This window comes from Juglans regia, chromosome 1 (genome assembly GCF_001411555.2).
Source record: "Juglans regia cultivar Chandler chromosome 1, Walnut 2.0, whole genome shotgun sequence".
Lineage (NCBI taxonomy): Eukaryota > Viridiplantae > Streptophyta > Magnoliopsida > Fagales > Juglandaceae > Juglans > Juglans regia.
In genome coordinates this window covers 23,584,087-23,593,626 of record NC_049901.1, presented here as the reverse complement: position 1 = coordinate 23,593,626, position 9,540 = coordinate 23,584,087, and the positions used below count along the sequence as shown (strand labels likewise).

Sequence of the window (9,540 nt, the reverse complement as noted above, 5' to 3'; positions counted from 1 at the left end):
TACAGATGGACTGTGATTTTTTTTTTAATTTATTTGGAGATCTATGCCGTTTATTTATTATTATTTTTATTATTATTTTTTTTCTCCCCGCTTGTTTTGTTTATTTTTTTCGTTTCCGTCTCTTTCCGTTTATATTATTTTTTTCGCACGGCTTATATTTATTTTTCCGTCGCACAGCATGCATACGCACGTTTTCGTTCACGGCATGCTTGCACACACACGTCCCTCTTGCACGTCCCGCGTTCGGTTGGTTTTCATCTAGGGTTTTCTTTTCTTGTTCAATCATCTACTTATTTTCATACGAAGAAGGCTCGCGCCGCTGCCTTCCCACGCCGAACCATAGCCCAGTTTTTCCTCCTCAGCCTCCATCCCCTCGGTTCCTCGCACCCCGAGTCGTGCAGCACCCCAAAGTTTATCCGCGTACCGCGACGCCGTCCCAGCATCACCGCAGCCTGTCCTCACCCTTTCGGAGAGCACCACGCCAGTTAACAGAAAAGCCTCTGCCTTCAGCCTACCGTGCACCGAGTTGCATACCGCGGGAAGCCACCGCAGCCGCCGGGTCCATGCCTCCTTAAGCCGCCGTAAACCTGCACGAAACCACCGTGCCCACTGCCCTATCACGCGAAGCTGTCGCCTAGTGTTCCCGTAGCCTCTACAGCAAGCATCGGACTGCTCTGTTTTGTTATCCAAAAACAGAGCATTTCCAGCCACCTTGAGCCGCTGAAAGCATCCTCCACCGAAGCTCTTCCGCGCTGTGCCCACACAGAAACTGCCGAGGAGGACGTCTCAGCACCCCTGTCCGCCGCACGCAGCCTTTGTTTCCCCGGTAAGCTCACGCCATTTCTTGTTGGTGTCTCCATTCTCTCGGTCTCTCCCTCTTTCTCTCACCGTCTCTCTCTCGGTTTCAGCTCTCTCTCTCTCTTCCAGTGCACCGCCGCAGTACCCACCACCACTAGCGCACCCGCCCAGCTCCGTCGCAGCTCCACTCCTCTCGGTAGGTCCTCCGTTACTCTTCAACCGCGCGGCATGGTCACGTTGCTTGGCTTGTATGGTTGTTCCGTAGACTTTCCGTAGTTTAGGAAATATTTTTGTCTGATAATTACTTTTTTACCCTTTGTGGGATGTATAGGATATTGTACTGAGTTTATATAGTTTTTTTTTAAATTATACTATGTGCAACGATTATTTTATTGAAAGTGTATTTTGAACATTTTATTTATGATTAAAGTAAATCACTTAAGTATTTTTTTTTTTATGTTATTAAGTAAAGGTTTATTTTAAGAGTAAACATTATTGGTGTTTTTAGATAATGGTGGTATTATAGGAAATTTTTAGAATTCTAGGTTTTGAGGATTTAAATAGGTTCTTAGGTTCAAATACGAAATACGTGATTGATTGAGAATTTACGGGAATTACTTGATTATTTTATAGGTGACGATTAATTATTGTCCGACGTTTTGAGGAATTTCGAAAAAGCTAAGAAGTTCAGGTAAGCGGGGTTCCTATGCTAGACTTTGCATTAAATAAAATGAACTGAGGTCCTTTTTGGAAAATGTGCATGTTCTGCTATGAAAAGAAATTTGAAAACAACCTCAGATATTTGTTCTGCATTACTCATGAGATTCTGTTTAAGAATAACGTATTTTCTGTCATGACTGGTGTAAACATGAGCTTATTTTTGATATTTTATTTCTGAACTTTGAAAATGAGAGCGAATATGAAATTTGTGCATAAATTATGTGGTGATATGATTTTGTTCTGTTCCGAAAAATTTTGTTCAGTACATTGTTTGGAAAAGACGTGATTTCTGAAAACCTTTGGCATGACTCTCTGATTCTGAATTTGATTCTGTTTCTGTTCTGTTCAGTTACGGCCCTGCCACGGGTGATAATAGTGGCATACGGCCCAACCACGGGTAATAATAGTGGATACGGCCCAACCACGGGTTATAATAGTGGATACGGCCCAACCACGGGTAATAATAGTGGATACGGCCCTGCCACGGGTTATAGTAGTGGTCTCTGTTTTGAGTGCACACCTTGGTGACAGAGTGTTTTATGTTCTGCTTGGCTATCCGCAGATGCACAACCCTACCACGGGGGTTATACATGGCCTCTGTTCTGATATGATGTTTTGATGATGACGATGATCATTTATGCTATGCCAAAGAATATTTTGAATGAAATTATTTCTAAATCTTCGCTCTGATATTTTAATAACATGTTCTGCTTCCGCACTCTGAAAATGAAAATGTTTTGTTCTGCATTCTGATTTCTGTAAATGCTCATGTTTATACACTGGTATATGTTCTCTGCTTACTGAGTTGTTGATAACTCACCCCCCTTATCTCCATAATATTTCAGATGACATTGATGGTTCGGCTGAGGATCAGTATTAAAGTCTATGGAAAAGATTAGCATTGATTTATTGTTGGGTATCTCATGATATTAGTGTTGGTGTTAGAGGTTATTTATCTTTCTTAAGTTTACTTCAATGGATTTAGACGGTTTATGGAGACTATGTTAATGTTTTATTATTCCTAGTTGTTATTTGAGACATGAAGAAGAGTTGATTTTATTTGGGTTGTTGGATTGAATATTGGATAAATGAGTTTATTTGATTTATTTAATTGAAGTATTTACGTTCGATTTGAGGTTTGGTAAAATGGATATATTCTTGAATTTGGAAGTACTCTAGCCTTGTTAGAGTTGTTTATCAGGTGTTATGAGTTAACTCTCCGGACCCTCGGGGTCGGGGCGTTACAGACACGGCTACGGCTCAGGAAACGAGACAATGCCCACAAGTATAGGTCTCATCACCAGAAGCGTGGTGAGACTTCGCAAGGTAATTGAAGAGGCCAAACTCTCCCTTAGTCTCCGAGACCCATCTATGTGACTTAAAGGCCTCAGGCCCAAAAGGAGGAGGCCATTGTGAGTCCTAAACGACATATGGACCTCCCATCCTAGATTGGTCCCGTGTTCACTGGGGAAAATCCGACGAATTTTGTACTGATAAGACATATTCAAATACTCCCTCAACGGTCAAAGAAGATAAGATAGGGAATGGAGTTCAAATCATTAACCCAAACAAAATTCAAACGAGAGATAAGATAAGGAAAAAGATATTTCTATCACTAATTTTATTTCACGAGCTCCCAACGATTAAAATTAGTGAAAAAAGAGTTTTTCGCACGAAATTGAAGCTTTTTACCACCAAAATCCCTCAACCCCAAAAAAAAAAAAAAAATTATTGTAGTAAATAAAGCAACAACAAACTTGATCAGCCACTATTGGTTCCAACTCAATCAAATTACACACCTAGAAACTTCCATTTAGAATCCAAGTTCTAGTGATCTAAGACAATAAAATTGAGTCTTGCATTAGATTTTTAGAGGAATCAACCAAATATCACAAAGAGACGATGGCACAGAGAACGAAACCAACCAATGAGAGATGATATATAGGTTGTTCAGAAACTAGAGCGATAATAGAATCGAGTCCAGCTTTGTGTTGTCAGGCAGCAGCCTCGGCTCATAGTGTAAAGATTTCAAGTTCGAGCTCGAGACGTTTTTGTAGGCTTGGTAGAGTTTGGCTCGGCATGCCAACAGCTCGAGCTCAATCAAAATAGAGTTTGGCTCAGTTCATTTAACATTTTTTTATCATTTTAAATTAAAATCTCAAATTTAAATATTTAAAAAAATAAAATAAGGAAATTTCAATAAAATTAATCAAGAATTTTACACCCTATTTTGAAAAAAAGAATTATATATCACATTACAATTCGTATTTGTTTAACCTAAATAATTACAAATAGAAGAGAATTAAATAAAGTACTGATTCTACACTTTGCATCCCAAAAGGCACAAAGATAATTTTTTAATACAAAATAGAGTTTAGAAACAAATTTAAATATAATATGAGCAATGTTTAGAACAAGAAAAATGTCTCGTACTTATATTTGTGCTTTAGTTCTGAAAATATTTTCTCGACTACACTAAATTCTAATAAAGAGAAAAGGGTATTAACAATATATAAATAATAAGTTATATGTCCACATATATATATATATATATATATCAAATGACATGTGAACGTGTTTTGATCTAGTCAAATCGTAATTAAACCAACAAGTCTTCGAAAGCCTTAATCAAGTTAAGCCGAATTTAATTGAATATGTAATCGAGCGAATTTCTACTTTGATCATGATCGAGATTATGTTTTCACAGGCTGAACTCAATTCAAATGCTAATACAGGGCGCAGTCTTTGACAGAGCCACTCATTTACAGCCTTACCAAAACTCTCGACAACAGTAAACGAAGCTGCCTCTCATCTCTATCTGTATCTATCTGTAGGTAGAAGCTCGGGTCGGAAACTGCAGGCCGCGTGAAAGATATAAATATGGAGAATATATATTTATAATCGATAATCGTTGTGTAATTGTTTTAAAAAATAAAAAATAAAATATGTGATTTGTGATTTGTGTAAAAAAAATTAATTTTTTAATTATAAATTTTACATTTTTTTAAAATGATTATATGATATTTATCTTCTTCACAATGGTATATAAAATTATTCATATGCACAGTATATACGGTTCTACCCCTGAAACGCCGAACACACCATCCCATGAAGAAAGAAAACAGACGGAAACATGATCGATTAAATATTAAACAAACAAAAGTTTATCTCTGGTTAGACATGTCCAGTATACGTCTTTTTTAACAAGAGACAGAAACGATGCAATTTATTGCTGACTTTCTAAATCAACAATTTATTGCTTTTACTTCTTTAGTCAAATTTGGCGTCCAGACTGCATCGTTTGCCATTTTCAAACTGAAAAAAAGGAGTTGATCCCGATCTCAGACTCTAGACCATTTACAATCACTCTAATTTTAAACTCAATCTAGCGTTTAAATATTTAATTTTTAAATTATTAAATTTATATTAATTTAAATTTATTTACTTATAAAATTTATAATTTTTTTTTAATTCAATACTTTTTTACATGTAAGATTTATAATTTTTTTAAAATTTTTATAAATATATTTAAATTTATTTTAACATTTAAAGATATCTAAATTTATCTTAATTCTACAAAATTTATTGAACTATCTCAAATAATTATTATTCATTAAAAAAAAAAACGATTTATTTTAACTCCGTTCACCATCCAGACGTGACCGAAAGGAAAATAACATTTTTCTCTCCGTAGTGATTGCACAGTAAAGTTTAGGACAACCGAAAAGTACATCCGCAATTCTTGAAAGTCCTTAAAGTATGAGAATCATAGCTGTTTCTGATTGAAAAGTCACGTTATTATTTTTAACATTTCTTGCATTTGCATAATTCGTTCACCTAATTTGCATAACTACAATGACACGATACTTTAACAATTCCCTTTAAAAAGTGGAACAGTGAACTCTGCAACGTTTTCAAACTTCACGTATTATATGATCATTGCATTTGCTGCCGGGAAAACCAGGGTATTCAAATGGCTACATTCTACGAACCCACAAATCTGGTGCCTCGCTGAAGGTACCATATCATTTTCGAAGTGGTAATATCATGCAGAAATCTCCCTCTCCATCTCTCTCATCAACTGCAATCTGTTCTTTTCCTGCCATGAAACAAACATAAGACCATGAGAAGTGGTAATGTACAGATGATAAGTATAATTTTTCTTAAACTACATACCTCTTTGTTCAGAGGTCTCTCCGTAGTAATACGGGGAGAGCATCCCATCCTTCTTAGCTAACTTTGTCTTGTTCTCTGCGACAGCCTCCTGCAACAATTTAACCACCTTTCGCATTGAAGGGCGGTTAATGGGAAGTTCGCTAGCGCACATGAGGCCAATGTCGAGAACTTGGCCTATCTCTGCCTTGTACTTGGAATCGAGATTACTGTCAATTACATGGTCGACTCCTCCCCGGTCTAATGTGGTGCAGACCCATTTTACCAAATTTATCTCTCCAAACTCAGGATCAGTTGGGAGCCTACCAGTTACCAACTCCAGAATGACCACTCCAAAGCTATAGATGTCGCTCTTTTCATTCACGCGAAGTGTATAAGCATATTCTGCATCAATTTCAAATCAAAGCAGACTAGATTAGAAATGAGCAAGTGACGTACGTATAACTGGTGAACTATTAATTTGTTTGCAGTTTAAAAAAAATGATTTTGAAATGGACAAGATCATTTGAACAGACTAGATCTCAACCGAAATTGACGTATGAACGGCTGCATGATCCTTTCATGAAATATGATCAACAATGAGAATTCAAGATTCAAACTAACGAAATATAGTAGCACTAATTCGACTCAGGATTAGCAAATTATATCTCAAGTTAGTGTTAACAATTGCAAGTGACCATGTAATATGCTGACAAACCTGGAGCAATGTAGCCACAAGAGCCTGCAATCACAGACATGTCTTCATTACTGACTGTTACAGCTTTAGCAACTCCGAAGTCCGCAACTCTAGCTCCAAACTCTCCATCTAACAATATATTGTTCGATTTCACGTCCCTATGAACAATGGGTGGAACACAGTCATGATGCAGATAAGAGAGCCCCTGAGCCGCATCCAGAGCAATCTTATGCCTTGTTCGCCAATCCAACGAGCATCCATTGCTACTACGCAATACATCCCCCAAGCTTCCATTGGGCATGTATTCGTACACCAGAAGCTTGAAATCCCCAGTTTCATAACAACACCATAACCTCACAATATTCTTGTGCCTAATCCTTTCCAATGTTTCAACTTCAGCTTTAAACTCATCTTTCTCAGAATCGACAGTCCCATATTCTTTCTTTGTTCCTCCCCATAATTTCTTCACCGCTGCCACGTCACCATTGCTAAGCACAACCTTATAAACTTTCCCTGAAGCTCCAGTACTACCAATCACGTTATCTTCACGAAGACAATCGAGAATTTCGATTTCACTAAAACTAAGCTTATGGAATAACCTCCACTTAGACATTGCAATTCCTTCCTTGTTCTTCTTGGAAGTCCGGTACTTCCAATAGAACCACACCACCCCAACAACAAGAACGATGGCCGCAAGCCCAAAGACTAATCCAAGAACCCAAAAATCGGCCCTTTTCTTACTTCTACCAATCCCAGGACAAAGATCAGGAAGGTCACCGCACAAGCCCGGATTGCCCACAAAGCTAAACCTATAATTCTCATGGTTATAAACAGGAGGAAGGCTCCCGGACAATCTATTATTCGACAAATTCAGCAAACTAAGCTTCAAGTTTTGCAACTCAAGTGGGATTTTCCCAGAAAACTGATTCCCGGAAAGATCAAGATAATTAAGCACCTGCAAGCCCCCAATTTCACTTGGAATTTCACCATATAACCTGTTGTTGGCCAAATTAAGGTCATTGAGCTTCTTCCAGGCTTGGATTCCCACCGGAATCTCGCCCGAAAGCTCATTATCGCTAAGATCAAGCTTGCCCAATTCACTCAACTTCACCAAACTTCCGGGGATTTGACCCGTAAGCATATTATTACTGCCCGAAAACTCAATAAGATTTCCGAGTGAGCCAATCTCCTCGGGTATCAAACCTGAAAAACGGTTACTCGAAATCTTCAACTGAGACAGACTATGTGCACCAGAAATCATTCTAGAAATGTCTCCAGACAGTAAGTTATCCTCGAGCCCAAGCAAGTACACATGGGGTAAGCCCCATAATCTTTCAGGAACAGTGCCCGAGAGCTCATTGTGCTTAAACCGGAGCCAGCTTAAGCTCTGGCAATTTCCCAGACTCTCAGGAATTTTCCCAGAAAATGAATTGCCTATCAAAATAAGGTCTTCTAACGCACCAATATCACACAAATGGCTTGGAATTTCGCCGGAAAATCCATTGTACGAGAGGTCAAGGACCCGCAAGGGCGAGTTCTTGCCGAGTTGGCTCGGCAATGAACCATTGAGTTTGTTGTTGAAGAGTTTGAGTTCGTACAGATTTGCTGACCGAGTTATGCTCTCGGGTAAAGACCCCTCGAGGCGATTTTCGTTGAGATTGAAAGATTCGAGTGGTAAGCCGCACAAGTCTTCCGGAATTGTCCCAGTAATATGGTTCACCGAAACGTCTAGTCTCAACAACTTTGTCAAGTTCGACATCCCCGAAGGTAACACGCCAGAGAGTGAGTTTTCGTAAAGCTCGATTTGGACAATACTTTTCAAGCCCGTGATAGAGCTCGGGATTGAGCCTGTGAGTCGGTTCATGGACAAATCGAGTTTTGTAAGGCGGCTCAGCCGACCAATACTCACCGGAATCTGACCCACGAGGTCACATGCTTGCAACCAAATCAGCTCGAGACTCGTCAGGTTACCGAGTTCACTTGGTAGCGGACTCTGCAAGAGCGGGTTATAAGCAAGCGAAAGCTCTTTCAGGCTTGAAATGTTACCAAGAGAAGTGGGTATCGAACCGTTTATGAAGTTAGAAGCCAGGTTCAGCCTTTCGAGTCGCCGAAACTCTCCAAAACTGGCAGGAATACCTCCCGAGAAGTTGTTAGAGGAGAGGTTCAAATGCCGTAGATTTGGGATCTGAGAGAGCGTATCTGGGATGGGACCAACCAAGAAGTTCTCTGCCAAGTCGAGGTAATGGAGAGACTGACAAGAGGAGATATCGGGGGTGAGGGAAGAGCCAATGGAGTTGTTGTGGAGAGAGACGAAGATGAGAGAGGGAAGGCGGCAAAGGAAGATGGGGAAGGGACCGGCGAGCTGTAAGGAGGAGAGGTAGACGGAGGTGACACGAAGAGTGACGGGGTCGCAGGCGATGCCGGTCCAGTTGCAAGGGGTGTCGTCGCAGTCATTCCAGTCGGAGAGGGAGTGAGTAGGGTCGGAGAGGCTGCCCTTGACTTGCTGGAGAAAATGGCCGTCTTGGTTTAGACAGAGAGTCAGAGGAGAAGAGACGAAGAGCAGTAGCGCGATCACAACGAACAGTAGCCGAAACATTATTTTTGCTTGATCGAATTAGAGAGAGAGAGAGAGAGAGAGAGAGAGGGGTTTGGTTTGGTTTTCTGATGGAAAGGTGGGAGTGTGGGATTTATATAGAAGCGTGGTGGAGTGGAAAACGTCGAGGTGGCCCACTTAAATTGCACAATTTCAAAAGAAAAAGAAAGAAAATTTCAAGAATTTTATTTTTCTTTTATGATTAATGCTGTTTATAAAAGTATTAAAATGTACATTATAAAACATTATAGATATTCATATGTCACATTATATTTAAAAATTTACAAGTAGCCTTATAAGACTATTAAGGAGTATAAAGTATAAAAAAGTGGAAGCCAACGAAAAAAAATAAAAATTTCTTCCAAATAAATGTTATTTTTATAATTTTTATTACATATTTTAAATATTATAAAAAATATCATTATTATTATGATTATTATTATTTTCAACAAAAGTCGTGTGAATTGCTCATTGTTGTAATGAGTCAAAGAAAATATAAAATGCAAAGGATGGGTGTGCGGTATATGGGTCAACGACTCAAATTTGAAAGAGATAAATTGTAGACAAAGATTTCACTCAG

At 38.9% G+C, this 9,540-nt stretch overlaps 1 protein-coding gene across 1 annotated transcript; it reads right to left on the bottom strand.

Annotated features, from left to right (window-relative positions):
• Positions 1-5,300: 5,300 nt before the first annotated feature.
• Positions 5,301-9,011, bottom strand: LOC108996733 (receptor-like protein kinase HSL1). Its single transcript, XM_018972750.2, has 3 exons — positions 6,389-9,011; positions 5,695-6,075; positions 5,301-5,617 (listed from the first exon to the last, which is right to left on the bottom strand). Exons 1-3 carry the CDS (start codon positions 8,961-8,963, stop codon positions 5,544-5,546), a joined length of 3,030 nt encoding a protein of 1,009 aa, XP_018828295.1. The 5' UTR covers positions 8,964-9,011; the 3' UTR covers positions 5,301-5,543.
• Positions 9,012-9,540: the final 529 nt, after the last annotated feature.

Excerpts from the sequence above, each read along its gene's own strand:
- LOC108996733 (XM_018972750.2), bottom strand. The coding sequence starts at position 8,963 with ATGTTTCGGCTACTGTTCGTTGTGATCGCGCTACTGCTCTTCGTCTCT. Across the intron at positions 6,076-6,388 it reads TTGTGGCTACATTGCTCCAG|AATATGCTTATACACTTCGC; the intron begins GTTTGTCAGCAT and ends AAATTGATGCAG. Across the intron at positions 5,618-5,694 it reads AGAGACCTCTGAACAAAGAG|GAAAAGAACAGATTGCAGTT; the intron begins GTATGTAGTTTA and ends GTTTCATGGCAG.